General features: G+C 40.2%; 1 protein-coding gene across 19 annotated transcripts in view; it reads left to right on the top strand.

The window, feature by feature from the left end:
- The window catches only part of RNASE9 (ribonuclease A family member 9 (inactive)), a 194,018-nt gene that overhangs the window by 115,807 nt on the left and 62,156 nt on the right, over positions 1-16,055 (top strand). For 10 of the 19 annotated variants that reach the window (XM_042989318.1, XM_042989319.1, XM_042989325.1 and 7 more), the window contains 3 exons: positions 1,174-1,331; positions 4,852-4,978; positions 6,657-7,641. In XM_042989318.1, the coding sequence (XP_042845252.1) occupies positions 6,672-7,277 (606 nt within the window). In that variant the 5' untranslated portion in view covers positions 1,174-1,331; positions 4,852-4,978; positions 6,657-6,671 and the 3' untranslated portion in view covers positions 7,278-7,641. Of the gene's footprint in view, positions 1-1,173; positions 1,332-1,443; positions 1,558-4,851; positions 4,979-5,834; positions 5,919-6,091; positions 6,197-6,656; positions 7,642-16,055 lie in introns of those variants that run through there. The other 9 variants (XM_042989332.1, XM_042989334.1, XM_042989333.1 and 6 more) reach the window with 6 other exon arrangements.

Raw genomic sequence — 16,055 nt, 5'->3', positions numbered from 1 at the left:
TGTCAAAATTACTCTATATTTGTGCTCTGAAGATTGATTTTCAATTATTGAGTAACTCTTATTTTGCGTACGTCTATTAAGATCTGGTTTTGGACACATGTTCTTAAATATGAAGTGCCAGTATCTCAAACTGCCGCATTTGATATCAGTTAACTTCCACTTTTGCATCAGGAAGAGTCAGTTCCTTTCTGTATTCTGTCTCTGTGAGCTCAAATATTCAGGTCTTTACTAGGGCCTGGGCCCTAGTAAATGTCTTGAACAAAAGATGTGCATTTCAGGGAAGTCACTGATCCTCTTAGGACCTACAAAAATCACATTTTTCTCTAGATTTTCTCAACCTGACACCATTCTCAGTTTGGCTAGGGGTGTAAAGGTCAGAAGCATAAATATTGCCTCAAAATGTTTAAACAGAGTCTAAATTTGAGGTTAGCTAAAACCTAGATTTTTCTTATGGAATTCAATGAAGAGATATTCTGGGATTTACTCATAAAGGTAAGTCTAACTCTAAAGACTGAGTTTTTATCTTTGCTTAACCACTCAAACTAAGGAACTGACTCTTCCTGCTACTGAGCAAAAGTGGAAGTTAACTGATATCAAATGTGGCAGTCTGAGAAATTGGCACTTCATATTTAAGAACACGTCCAAAACCAGATCTTAAAAATCCATTTCGTAAGTGACATTTCTTTTTTTTTTTTTTTTTTAATTTTTTTTTTTCAACATTTTTTATTTATTTTTGGGACAGAGAGAGACAGAGCATGAACGGGGGAGGGGCAGAGAGAGAGGGAGACACAGAATCGGAAACAGGCTCCAGGCTCTGAGCCATCAGCCCAGAGCCTGACGCGGGGCTCGAACTCACAGACCGCGAGATCGTGACCTGGCTGAAGTCGGACGCTTAACCGACTGCGCCACCCAGGCGCCCCCGTAAGTGACATTTCTTAGAACTAACTTATTTTAAATTTGAAAAATAGATAGCTTTAAAGACAACAATAAGAAATCAACCATTCAGAAATAACAGGTTATTGAGGTTTTGTTTTGGTTCCTCCGCCCCCACCACATAATCTGTATTTCCATTAATTGGGATCATGTTGTAGATATAGTTCAATGTTTTATTTTTCCCCCAGCCATTTGTTATGGACATTTGCCACTGGTCTCCATCCCTTTCTTGTTTTGTAGGTAACAACCCTTCCTTCGGTCAGCAACTGGAATTCTGCTGGAATTTTAATGGTGTGGTTTTGCCTTTACTTCCCCGAGGAGGACATGTGTTACAGGTTGACCAATCAGAAGACCTCACAATCCTGGATTTACGCATGTGACAGAAACAAGGCCAATCGGTAAAGTTATTTTCTATATTGGATGAAAGTGGGAGAGGATGACACTTCCTACTGTGACCTTAAATATAGGCTATAAAGGTAACAATGATTTTCTCTGCCATTACATTGAGAGACCCTGCATGAGAATGAAGTTAGCATAGAAAACAGTGGTGGAAGAGAGAGAAAATAAGAGTGCAGTGAAAGATTTAATTTCTTCATCCTGCTGTGCCTCTTGGACTTGTTTTCTGTGAGTCAATATAGTTCCTCTTGTGTTTAAGTTAATTTGTTTGGTACTTCTATCACTTGTGACCAGATAATCCTACTACTATAATATTAAATATATTTCATATTTTTAAATTTTCATTGGTTAATTTATTTGTAAATTCTGGAAAACAATCTATTCTATAATATATAATTCTCTGACTACAGAATGCTATCTCAAATATTAGCTTTTACTACAGTGGTTATTATTGTTTTTACCATATTTATGAACATATCAGACTCAATTTAACCTTTCCTCAAATTTTTGGATATTTATGTTTTCAAATTTTTGTCTTTATTAAGTAAAGCTTACTGTCCATATTTCTATATAAACTATTGCTGCTTAGAATCTTAGCTATTACAAGTGGGGGGATATTATCAGCTTTTCAAAGCTTTTTATTATATTTGCCAACTTTTTCACTGTGATCACAAATGAGTGATTGCCCACCTTATCTCACTCGCCAGCATTGAGTTTATGAGGTATTGTAACTGTTACCAATTTGTAAGATACAATTTTAATTTTTCCTTTTGTGATTGAAGCTATATAACTATTACACAATCATAATCCTTTGATGCCTTATTGTAAGATCTGTTAAAAGTCTTGCATTTTAAAAATGATTTACTTTTAAAATACAACCTAATAATCTCTCTGAAATATGTATTTGTCTCCCTGGGGAGACTTTGACCCATCTTACTCTTTTATTTTATTTTTTTAAATTGTGACCAGGGACTCAAGACCTGCATAATAGAAAAGGCCCGGGATAGACAACCTCTCTCAGGCCCTTCCCTGCCTATACACCTATAAGTTACCCTAACCCTCCCAAGCACGTTTAAAAGCGGAGAGGAAAAGTGGGACTCAATCAGATATGTGCACACCCATGTTCAAAGAAGCATTATTCACTATAGCCAAACAGTGAAAGCAATTCATCTCAATTTTTTTCCAAAAACATTTACTGAAAAGGCCTAAAACTTCCCCACTATTTTGGGATGTTTTCTATGTCATAAATTACATTTTTATGTATACAAAGGCAGTGCTTCTCAAACCTTAGTGGGCTAAGACTCACCTTGTGAACTTGTTTATAGTGCAAATATATGGGCCCATTCACAGAGGTTCTGATTAATGAGGTTTGAGCAAAACCCAGGGAATCTGCAATCCACAGGGCGTCCAGGTGGTTCTGCTGTGTGAGGTTGCCAGGCAAAAACTTAAGAAGCATTGCATGAGCATGTTTCAATCCGTCTGTTCTCTGTTCTCTGTTTCTGTCTCTGTCTGTCTATCTGTCTTGCCCATTTACTGCAAATTCCCATTCCTACCCTGTGCCCCAAGCAACCACTAATCTACTTTCTGTTCTGTCTCAGTACTAACTTTTGAACAGGTAGAAGAATGAATGTGAGTTGCTTTATTAGATATTGAAATATTTTATTGAAATGTTGACTTATTAGAATAAGTCAAAGCATATCACTGGCAAGTGAATAGATAAAACCATCATCAAAACACAACAGATAGTTCAGAAACAGAATTGTTTAATATATAAGCTAACTTTTAAATTAGTGATGAGGGACCCCAAATCATTGGTACTGGGATTATGGAAAAATCATGTGAAAACAAAACCCACCTCTCACTATACTTCAAAATAAATTCCAGATGGGTAAAAGACTTAACATTTTTCAAAAATCCATAAAAGTAATACAATAGAATAGAAGCAAAAATGCATATACTTTGGGGTCAGAAAGGATTTTGACAAGTATGAAACTACAATCTGAATTCATAAATAAAAAAATTAAGAAGTTTAGGATACAAAAGTCAAGGAGGTATCCTGGGCAGGCCCTGAGGCATGTCCTCAGCAGGAGCCTGAACTCTGCTCTCCATGAACCTGTTGTTCCGTTTTCTGCAGCCCAAGATGCCGCAGACACTCCAGGTTCTCATTTATGGGAATGTGTGCTAAGCTCCCTGGATTTTCACAATGGTCTCACTCTCCTGAAGAGACTCCCCAGGGGAGTCTGATAAGAGTGTAGAAGCAGGGATGGGAGGAAGGGTTCGTGCTTATGGCCACACCAAGACTGCCCAGTCTCACGTCACCACTGCAGGCCAGTTTTTCTTTCCAGTCCCATTCTCTGCTCTCCTGCCTTCAATCCTCCTGTTCTCTCTACTTTCTCATATGTGCCCCCCACATCTGCCTTTTTAAAAAAAATGTTTATTTATTTTTGAGAGAGAGAGCAAGTAGGAGGGGCAGAGAGAGAGAGACAGAGGATCTGAAGCAGGCTCTGCACTGACAGCAAAGAGCCAGATAATGGGTTTGAACTCACAAACCTTGAGATCATGACCTGATCATGAGCTGAAGTAAGATGCTTAACCAACTGAGCCACTCAGGCACCCCAACATCTGCCTGTCTCTAACTCCTCCATTCTCTGACTTTTTCTACTCACATATACAAAGGTTAGATCCAACCTGTTTCCATCTCCACGTAGCTCAGAGTCTCTGGGTTATGAGTATTGGAGAATCACTCAGGTTGCCTTAAGGGAAGACTTCTCTTATGCCAAGGCCACAGTGGAGTAAGAAAACCCAGGAAACTCTCCTGCAGCAGCTCAGCTAGGCTTCATGGCACGTGGGCCAGCACGTGGGCCAATTTCTTACAGCACTCCAGTGGCTCAAACACAATTCTAGTCCTCCCCACTTATTTTTTTTTTTAGTAGGCTCCACACCCATCACAGAGCACAATGTGGGGCTTGAACTCACGACCCTGAGATGAAGACCTGAGAACAAGAGTCAGACGCTCAACTGACGGAGCCACTCAGGCGCCCCTGGTTCTTGCCACTTTTGTGATCTCTGTGTTTCTGTTAGTTTCTTCTGACAGAGTTACAAAGACAGCCTAGAGAAGGAAGCACAGGTTAGCCTCAGGAAGGGAAACTAGACTGATAAGGGCCACAGAATAGCAGTGAAGAACCGAATTGTAGATGTCAGACAGACTTGTGACCTGAGCATGAACCAGGGTTTTGCCAGGCCCAACGTAAGATTTTAAGCAACCTCCTTTCACAAAGAGATGCTGATTACAATGAAGACAAAAACAATACTAAAAAACAACATGTCTATCATAAGGCTGTTTGGATGATGAAGATGGTAATGTATAGATAGTGCTTTGTACATCATTGCTTGTTGTGTTAGCCATTATTATTTATTATTTGTATGTATATTTATTTATGTACAAATAAATATTATTTATACATGTTACTTATGTATTTATTTCAGCTGCTCACAGTTGTTTTTCTCCCTTTCTACTCCAAGCTCCTGTGCTCTAAGGGGAGGCCAATTCCCCCAATATCAGGATCTCTGCAGCCCAGCCCTGAGGCATCCATTCTCTGAAACATAGACACCACAAGGACTGAACAAGGTCAAGAGACTCCAGGCACAGGTAGGCCTGGAAGCCTGTTCTCCAGTGTACCTAAAGCACTTGCCTTTGTCTGGGAAGTCTCCTTGGAGAATTGATTAACAGCCAGATTTGGAGTAGAAATGGAAAATGATAGATAGGCCCAGGAGTTCTCTGTGAGAGATGACACTTTGTACTAAAGGGTAGAATGTCCCCTGGTATCTAGCAGTTGGGCACAATTCCTGTAACACATGTTACTACTGTTCAGGCTCTTGCAAGGAAAGTTTTAAAATAATTATTTAACATAACGACCACAAAGCTTAGTAATAATGTGCTTCATTAGTATGTTACAAATTAAACATTTTCATTTCTTTTTAAGGTAGGACAATTTTTTAAATAATGTAAGTCATCTCAGTTTTACACATTTGTGTTGCAGAGACACTTGCTCATGTGTATTTAAAGTACTGGGGGGTATTGGGGTGCCTGGATGCCTCAGTTGGTTAAGCATCCAAGTCTTGATCTCAGCTCCGGTCCTCAGCTCCCAGCTCCGGTCTTGATCTCAGGGTTTGTGACTTCGAGCCCTGCATCAGGCTCTGCACTGGCAGTGAGGGGCCTGCTTGGGATTCTCTCACTCTCCCTTTCTCTCTGCCCCTCCCCTGCTCACACTCTCTCTCTCAAAAATAAATAAACTTAAAATAAATAAATAAATAAATAAATAAATAAATAAATAAATAAAGTACTGGGGGATTTTGGTGCAGCCTGCTGTGGGGTGAATAGACAGACAGATGCACTGACAGTGAGGAAAGTAAGGACTGAAATATCTCCTTACTGATGAGGTAAGGAGAGGTACTGATGAGGTCACCGTAACTCTGCAGACAGGCTCACAGGGTGGAGAGAGTTTAGGGATGCAAAACCTGATCACAGCAGAAACCATGAAGTCTACCTAAGAGAAGAAAAAAATAGGATAAAAAAACACCCCCACAAGGTAAGTGATGCCCCTTGGTGGCAGAGCCATTCTGAGTGGTAACAGCAGGCAGAGGAGGCTACAAAATGGACCGAGCAGCTCCAGGCAAGGAGGTCGTGCTGAAAGCATACTCACAAAGCAAAGCAGATGGTGTTCATCTGACCCCATGTACCTTGCTTGATCCCTTCTCCCAGGGCGTCTATGGTCTGAGATGAGCAAGAGGAGAAGTCATAAGATGAAGAATTTTCCTCATAGCAGCGGGCGGAGGGGAGGGAGGATCACTTACAGCTCTCTACGGTGTGAGTTCACAACTCCTAAGAAGAGAACAGATGCATTTGTTCCGGATGGTGGGAGCCTCTTCTCTGCCTGTCTGTCTATCTGTCTGTCTCTCTTTCTCTCTCTCCCCTCTCCCCACTGCTGTCTTGACCTCCTCTCTCCTTCCCTCCTGCCCTCCATCTCTCCTTTTCTCTCTTCCTCATCCTTCCTTGTTTGCTCACTGCTCTCTCTCCTTTTCTCTCCCTCCTTCCTTCACCTTTTCCTCTCATATCGACAGTCTTCCCGACTGAGTACAGGCCTAGGAAGGTTACTTTTTAGTCCATACTTCAGAAATGGTTAAATATATTCTGAATTATCAATTTGAGTACTGCCCAAAGTCTTCGAGCTCAGAACGGCGGTAAGTGGCAGAAAGGAATGTTGCCCAGCACAGGAATAGAAGCGGGCACAGTATGGAAATGGCTCACATCCCCTTATCTCTCCTAGTCCCCCCTGGAAAGCATGTGGACTCTGATCACCCTGCAGCCCCTCACTCTGCTGCTCCTGCTGCTCCTGCTACCGCAGCCACTGCAGTTGAAAATCTTGCACAAATATGTTCCGTTGTCAGCGGAAGAGATAGAGCAATTTGAAGATTATTTGGAGGAAATGCGCAGCACAGGACCTACCCTACCAACCCCTAAGGATGTTTTCAAAAGGCGCACCATTATTGATCCGGGAAGACCCTTAACTGATTCCAACTACTGCACCGATGAAATAAAGATGAAAAATGTCCACAACAGATTCCGTTGTGTAAAAGAACATTTCTTCCTCCAGATATCATTTGAGGAACTGCAAGACATCTGTAACAACCTGTTTGTGTCTTGTAAGAATGGGGTGAAGAGATGTCACAGGAGCAGGCAATCAATAAGAGGAGTGTACTGTAATTTAATCGAAGGAGTGGTAATGACAGACTGTGTCTATGAATCTTCTTACAGGCAGGGACAGGTCCTTATGACTTGTCGATGGCAAAATGATATTCAAGAAGTTATCCCTGCTTACATAAATGATATTATGGAGATAAATGATACTATCAAGGAGAAACATGTCCTCCACGGTTACTTCCAGTGACCCTTCTAAAAGAGTAGTCTCTAAGACGCCAAGAGTAGGACACATCGCTCGCCATATGGATCCTTACAGTTCAAAATTGAGAACGGTAACGTTGATCCTATCAATTTTAATCATCCACCTTCTTCCCTTCTTCTCCTGACACCATGCAAACAATGTGGGCTAAGTTCACAGACGGTGCTCTGGGATGTGGCTTCAAACAGGTCACGTCATTTACCACATTTTGGGTGTGTTTGGAGGGTGAATGCCTGAAGGGAAAGGGTGGCTGGTTCCAAGAGGGACAGGAAATGGTTATCTGGAGTGTGCTCCTATGTTGTCTTCATGTACATCTCTAGCTCAGTAGAAATAATAAAGTGCATTGACCTAGTGAAGTGTCTCTGGTATGGTTATGTGGGGTTTCTGGGTTGGGAATTACTTTTCTCTGTGATGTAATTTGAAAGAAAAAGAACCTAAAGCTCCTCAAGAAATTGTGAAATTAAACTTTCCAGTGCTATATTTGTAGATATTTCACCCATTCTGTTCTTTCCACACAACAAAATACTCAACGAAAACATAAAGGTGTAGATTCTGATAGAGACATCTCAGGATAAATACTGAAATATTCAGGATGGCAAGCTCCCCGAGGTACTTTTCAAGTGTCCAATAGTATTTTTGTAGATTCCCACACCTTTGCTTTAGCTTAGGCAGCAACACTGTTCACAAAACTACAAAAAATTCCTCACTTTCTGGCAGTCACATTTATTCACAATCCCTTTCCTGGCTTGCCAGTAGATGTGGCTTCATTTGAGAATACACCACTTCCAAAAAAGGCTGGAGAATCTGTATGATGAAGGAAATCTATTTGTCCAGTTCAGGTAATAATTTCTCTCCCTTTGTGAAATCTCTTAACATCTTTTTTAAAGTTTGTTTATTTATTTATTTTGAGAGAGAGAGAGAGAGAGAGAGAGAGAATGGGAGAGGGGCAGAGAGACAGGGAGAGAGAGAATCCCAAGCAGGCTCCGAGCTGTAAGTGTGGAACCCAAGGCGGGGCTCAATCTCACAAACTATGAGATTCTGACCTGAGCCAAAATCAAATGTTGGATGCTTAATTGACTGAACCACCCAGCCCCCCCTGAATATCTTTTCGTTATTATTTTCAATAACTTAAGGCAAATGGGATAAGAAGGAGTGAAGGGAGATGGTAGGGAGAGTGTCTGTTACTTTTGCACATCGTACTGAAATCCAATCCACTTATTTCTTCCCCAGTCCTTATTCTTGTCTTCAGACTCAGAGCTAAGATCCTACTTTATCAATTAGTTGATGCAAATAAGGGTCTAGGGACAAAGATTCAGATCCCATTTCAGTGACTAAGGGGGAACCACTGTTCACATGGAGACTTGTGGCTTTTAATCGTAATGTCTGAGTGAATGAGGATCCCATCAAACTTTAGAAATTTCCATCTCTAAAAGTCAACCTTCAGCTGAAGAAGTTCTGCATATAGGCTAGCATGAGTACATGCTATGGACCATCTCATCTGGGACATGCTCATTTCACCTATCTTGGGATTATCCAACATATAATATATTTGTGAGAGTATGGTATAGTACAGTAAATAAGGCAGGAAATGACCATAACATATCTCCTTCTCTCCAGATAAATGATCTGATCCATACACATTAGAGTCATGGAAATAGAACAAAGATTATTTATACAGATTGTTCTTTTTATCTAATAATGCATAAAAAAATCCAGGTCCTGGCCTCAATCCGTGAGATTCTTTAAGATATATCAAAACTATAATTTTTAGCTTTACCCATTGTATGATTTCAAAAGATTATCATCCTGTCTCTATTAGCATTCTCTCTTCCTTAATACCAAATTAATAAGATGAATATTGTCCATAACCTTGACTCATATCACAATTCATTCTTTATGTTAGAATCCCTTGAGTTGATGCAACATTAATTTTTTTAATTGTTATAAAATATACATAGCACAAAATTTACTACTTAAGCCACTTTTTTAAAAAGTGCTTATTTTTGAGAGAGAGATCATGAGCAGCAGAGGGGCAGAGAGAGAAGGACACAGAGGATCTGAAGCGGGCTCTGTGCTGGGAGCGGAGAGCTCCATGCAGGGCTTAAACTCATGAACCATGAGATCATGACCTGAGCCAAAGTCGGACACTTAACCAACCGAGCCACCCAGGCGCCCCTACTTTAGCCATTTTTAAGTGTATACTTCAGTGGCAGTAAGTGCATTCACACTGTTGTGCAACCATCACACCAGCCAGCTCCAGAAAATTTTCATCTTGCAAAGCAAAACTCTGTGTACGTTAAACAATGACTCCCCCATTTACCCCTCCTCTCAGCCACAGGCAACCCCCATTCCACTTTGTCTCTTATGAATTTGACTATTCTAGATACCCCATATGAGTAGAACCATACAGTATTTGTCCTTCTGTGACTGTCTTATTCCATGTCTTCAGGATTCATCTATATTTTAGCATGTGTCAGAAGTTGTTTCCTTTTTAAGGTTGAATAGTATTCCATTGGATGTATACACTACAGGTTGTTTATCCATTCATCCATCAATGAACACTTACTTGGGTTGCTTCTACTTTTTGGCTATTGTGAACAATGCTGTTTTGAGCAAGCATGTACAAATATCTGTTTGAGCCTTTGCTTTCTATTCTTTTGGGCCTATGACTGGAAATGAAATTGCTGGATAACATAGTAATTCTATTTTTAATTTTTTGAGAAACCACCACACTCTTTTCCATAGCAGCTACACCATTTGACATCCCAGTATCAGTGCACTAAGTTTTCAGTTTCTCCAATCTTATCTTCACCAAAACTTGTCAGTTTCTTTCTTTCTTTTTTTTAATAATAGCAATCCTAATGGGTGTGAAGTGGTGATACAACATTAATTTTAAATTTTAATTATTCAGTGAAGGAATGTAGGCCACCACATTTGTAACAGTAAGAAGAAAAAATTGTGTTTGTTTCCTAACCAAAATAAACCCTAATCGGTATTGTCTTTAGAAAATTTATGATGCACATAATGTTGTTGAATAAGAGTGGAAGAGTAGAATCCAATACGCAGAGAGCACGGTGGTTCCATATCTTCTATTCTAGCACAACATTCTCCAACAACATTAGGGGGAGTATATAACCAAAGCTTGTCGCTATCCCTATCCTGCTCCTTACTGAAGAAAACTGATGATGCCTAGTTGAACCCTATTCATTTGCCCCTGCATACTTTTGTGCGAAGTTGAATTTGTATTTCTGGTTGACTTGAAGCATACAAGAACGGTTTTTCAATTATAATGTATATAGCAGTCATAATACCTCACACTGTATATGCTCTATAATATAAAGATTTCAAAGTGCTTTCATGTACTTGTTCATTGTTGGTCATCATAACCCTGTGTCACAAATGAAGGAGACATATTCTCTGTCCACTGTTTGCTCAGAAATATGCTTGGTCACTTGTCCTGATCACACACAACTTAGGATCAGCAATGAGATCACACACTTTATCCAAACCTTTCTTTTCTTTCTTTCTTTAAGATGGATATCTTTCACATGTATGAAATATAAAGATCTTGATATCTATGAGCTATCATATTTTTTGAAACACAAGAAAGAAATTGTTTGTCCCTTATTGCATTTGGTGCATTCTATGATTTGCATTGAGTATGAGATAAATATTCCACCCCAGTTTTCATAGTCAGAAGATTACAAAAGCTAGTAATATTATCAAGTTCTTCTCTAAGAGATCAAAGGAGATACCTCCAGTGACATAGAGCCTCTCCAGACATGACTCTAATCTATCAAAACAAAAAGTAGAAGATACTTTATCCAAATGAGATTTTGAACTCAGGGACACCTTTTCTGTAAGACTGGACTCTGAGACTATGTTTTCCAACTACTAGAATATAAACTTCAGGAGAACAAGGACATTCACAGTGATAATGAGTATATATACAAATTGACATTTCAAAATGTCAATATTTGACATTATTCAGTTGTTGAAGATTGTCTTCCTTCTCTTATTAAAATATATTCTGGGGTGCCTGGGTGGCTCAATCCATTAAGTATCTGACTATTGGTTTCAGCTCAGGTAATGACCTTGTGGTTCGTGTGTTCAAGCCCCGCCTTGGATTCTGCACAGACAGTGCGGAGCCTGCTTGGATTCTCTCTCTCCCCCTTTCTCTGCCCCTCCCACATGTGTGCAAGCTCTCTCGCTCTCAAAATAAATAAACTTTTTAAAAAATGAAAAAAATCTTCATTATAAGTAAGTATAAGCAATTCACCACTGTAATATATGCTCTAACAGTAGTGCCAGAGCAGAGGGAAGAGCAGCAGGTTTTGAGGATTTCAGGAAGCAAAACATTTTATGGATATTGGGCTAGAAGCTTGTGAAACAAATGTCAAAATGGAGGGAGCACTTCTAAGAAAGAGTAGACATTAAGAATATGAAAGGGAGAAATTTCGAGGAGGAAGCAAGAGTAAGAGAAAGAGGTAGAGAGGGAAGATGAAAGCAAGTCCTGGTCACGAGGAGGCCTTCATACCAGGAATAAAGGTTATGTCAATAAAGGGCAATTTTAAGGGGCGCTGTTAGCACATGGGAAGTCATTAGTGAACGTTATCCAGTGTCTGTGTCTTCACACCTTCTGTACCTTTATGTGCTGACAGCCTGGAGGTCTGAAAGAATATTTCTAGAGAAGGCAGAGGGAGACAGACCGAGGCCTCATTTCTAATAGCACACATTCCCTTGCTGATCTTCAACAGGGTGTTGAACACTCACTAAGAGATGGAGTTGCCATAATCCATTGCCACTTAAAGATGTTAGGTTGCACATTTAGACAAATGGGTGGTGAAAGTTTTTTAGTGTCTCATTTGTTGACATTCTGACCCCGGCATTTTGGAGAAGGGGATAGTGACAAGAATTCAACAAGTGAGTAAATATCTAAGACTACTGGTCCTGTGACCTTCTGTTATAATTATGGTATAGATGAATCTGATGCAACAAAGATTCTAAAATACAGTACCTCAAACAGATAAAAGTTTATTTCTCCTTTCTATGACAATCCAGGGGAGGCAATTTGTCCAGGGTGGGAAGGTGACGGTGCTCTATGTGATCACTGAAGGACTGGGGTTCCTTCCACATGATCCACATGATCATTTCCCCAGCTCCGAGGTGTTGTCTTTGTCCAGTTGGCCTCAGCCAACTCACCACAGGTCTGTACTCCAGTGCACAGGAATGGGAACAGGTAGAGGGAAGCCAGCTTTATCTGAAGGGGACATGGCTAAGAATTTGCTCATATTTCTTCAGCTCATATCACACTGGCCAGAACTTAGTGCCAAGGGCACACTTAAGGTGAGAAATCTGCAGAATGTGGTTTGATACTAAAAGGAAGAATAGAAAAATGTATCTAGGGAAGCAATTATTGGTCTGTCGAACATCTGATCTGACCTAAGGAAATGTTTTTCTCAATGCAGTTGATCATCATTGTTGCTATTATTCAGTCTTTAAACATCTGCCTTGACCAGCTGCAGACCTCTATAGGAATTCAAGGAATGTACTCACTACTTACTGGCCTTCAAGTATGAGCATTTCTAGGTAGGATTATTATTGAGGAATAGAGTGTTGGCTCCTTGTGCAGAATCTTATTTCAGTCAACCTGGAACAGTACAGAATCAATGACCAGTAATGTCAGCCTAAAGTGATTGCTAAAACCCACCAGCAAAGGTTTGGTCCATTGATTTTCAACTCTCACTCATGAACCAGAATCTTTAGTAAAACTTTAACAAAATTGCTGAAGCTCCTGGAGATTTATTTGATTCACTAGGTATGGATGAGACCTAGCCATATGTATCTTTCACAACCTCCACAGGCAATTCTAAGATTCAGCCAGAGTTCAGGATAACTGAAAATAGCGTCCATGCCAAAAGTCTAACTATTGAAACAAACCGGCAAGATGATTATACCGAAGATAGGAGATTCCTTTTACTAGAGGTGTGTGCATCAGGCTATCACGGATGGCTGAGAAAATTCACTAACATCCTACACCTAAGTCTCCTTGCTCTGGTGGAAGAAAGCAACCCATTGAAAAATAATATGGGACCAATGACCAAGGGAAGAGAATTAGTCTTTCTGGCAGTTCTGGTTCTCATTATAAATTTGTATGGTTTCATTATAAGTTAATATATGAATGACGTCTAACAATAAATCTCAATTTGCTTAATTTGGGGTGTGTTAATAAAATTAAGTGTCTGGAAAGCAAAGCTAAGAACAGATGCTCACTTGTAGCAGTTTTACCAAGGTAATTGTAGCCAGCCTCAATTAGGGACATTTTTGTCACATCTCTAACCTAAGTGCAATAATCATCATAGAGAACGATCTCAAAATTAACCTTTTGCTACAACTCCGATGTGTAGAAAAGAAGGCAAAGTCTTCATTTTGTGGATAACTAATCTGCCGTTCTCACGAGACACCACTCATGGGGAATTTGGTTGGGTCTCCCTTCCTTTTCCACTTCTCTGTGGAAAGGAACTATGTGAGGGGAGAGGAGTTTCTGTTTCTGCACCGTGGCAGGAGAGAAGGCAAAGACTGGAGCAGACATTTGTACACCAATATTCATAGCAGCATTATTCACAATAGCCCAAAGATGGAAAAAACCTCAAATTTTTATCTGTGAATGAATGGATAAACAAAATGTGGCACATACACATGGTAGAATATTATTTCACTTTGAAAAGGAATGAAATTCTGATACAGGCTACAACATGGATGGATATTGAAATGTTATGTTAAGTAAATAAGCCAGACTCAAAAGAACAAATAATGTATGGTTCCACTTATACGAGGAACCTAGAATCAAATTCATAGAGACAAAGTAGAATGGCGGTATAGCTCCTGTTTCTGGACGCAAGGAGTTCCTTCCACGTGTAAAGAGGTTGGAAGCTGTCAGTGCTCCCTAACAACAAGTAAAAAGCTGAACAGACTAAAAAAATCAGCAACTCTTTTAGGATCTGTAAAAGAGTTGAGGAGAGGACAAACCACTGCCCCCAAGATTGGAGAGATTGACAGGCAAATACAGAGAATAGCAACTTAATGGAGGAGAGGCTCATGAAGTGTTAAATTAACTAGACAAGGAGGCCATTAGACTGAAGTGGCTTTAATTCCTGAGTACCCTAGGTAAGCACTACAAAACCTAAGACTGAAATGCCTCAAGGTGAAAAAATTAAAACCTAAGGACAATCGATCACAAGCAGCCAACTTGGCTTTCCCAAAGAAGGTGACCGCGTGGGATATAGCCAATTAAATAATTTCCCTCCTGGGGCGGCTGGGTGGCTCAGTCAGGTAAGCATCTGGCTTCCACTCAGGTCATGATCTCCCGGTTTGTGAGTTCGCTCTGGCTCTGTGCTGACAGCTCAGAGCCTGGAGCCTGCTTCAGATTCTGTGTCTCCCTCACTCTCTGCTCCTCCCGTGTTCACGCTCTGTGTGTGTGTGTCTCTCTCTCAAAAAATAAGTAAAAACATTTTAAAAAATAAACAAATAATTTCCCTGCTTTGCTTCTTACCTCTTCTCTATAAAAGTCTTTCCCCTAGCTCCTTTTGGTGAAGCGCTTCTAACCACTTCTAACTGGGCACATGATTTGAATTGGTTTTTGATCAAATAAACTGAAAAATTCAGTGTGCCTCAATTTATCATTAACAGGGGAAACCACTGTGGGAACCAGTGCAGGGGTAGGAAAATCAGAACTGTCACTGATACATTGCTGGAGGCAATGTTGTATGGACAACTCTGAGAGTTAAAAATTTCAGGAGAAATTTTTCATGAGAAGGTCCCAAGTTTTGTGAGATTTACCTCCCCATGCTTGAGCAGGTTCCCTGAACAGGTTTCCCGTATCACAAAAAAATCTCCTAGTGCTTCTGGCAGGGAGAGGGGGAAAGGAAACATTTTTCTCTGTTCTTAACGTTCTGTTTTCTTAACAGAAGCACCCTGTTCTTCTTAATGAGTCTTGCCCTCTGGAGAAACTAGTTAAACCGAAGCTAGTCTGCTGGGGAATTACCAGAGTCTAACTGACCTGGGGGAAAGAAAGTATCCAACTCCAAAACACTCTACCCATCCTCTCCCCTGGAGAATCCAAGATATGACAGACATGACACAAGTGAGATTTTAAGAGCCTCTGCAGAGCGTATAGTAGAGGAAACACTATCTGTTGTCCCTTAATATTGGTAATTACTTTCTTCCACTGGGGTTCATAATAGGAACCTCAAGTTTTACCTGAGCACATAGTCAGTCACCCAAAATAAAAGAGGTAGTTTTCAGTTTTCTTTGCAAGTAAAATTGGCCATCTGACTAATTTCTAGACAGGGGATGTCTATGGAAAATAACTGAAATGAGTGTAACTTCTGAGACATATTCTTGAAGGGGAGGGGAATGCCCCTATTTTCCTTTTCTTATTCCTAATGGTTGGAACATGGACACGATGGCTGAAGGTATAGAGTAGCCATCTTAGACCCTGACATGGAAGCCACATGCCTGGTTTGAGCAAAATAAAACTGAACAACAAAATAGAAAGAACCTGGATATCTTACACCATGGAGCACCATAATAGACCTAAACTGTCTGTTCCTAGACTTTAGAAAAAGAAATGTGAGAGAAATAAACACCTATCTGGTTTCAACCATTGTTATTTGAAATTTCTGTCTCCTGCACAATAATTCCAATTGATACATGCAGGATTTGGGGAGGAGGGAACATAATCACGTGAGATGTAGGTGGTTACTA

Source organism: Panthera tigris, chromosome B3 (genome assembly GCF_018350195.1).
Source record: "Panthera tigris isolate Pti1 chromosome B3, P.tigris_Pti1_mat1.1, whole genome shotgun sequence".
Taxonomy (NCBI): domain Eukaryota; kingdom Metazoa; phylum Chordata; class Mammalia; order Carnivora; family Felidae; genus Panthera; species Panthera tigris.
Note: the sequence above shows the minus strand (reverse complement) of the source record. Positions and strands in the feature narration are given on the sequence as shown.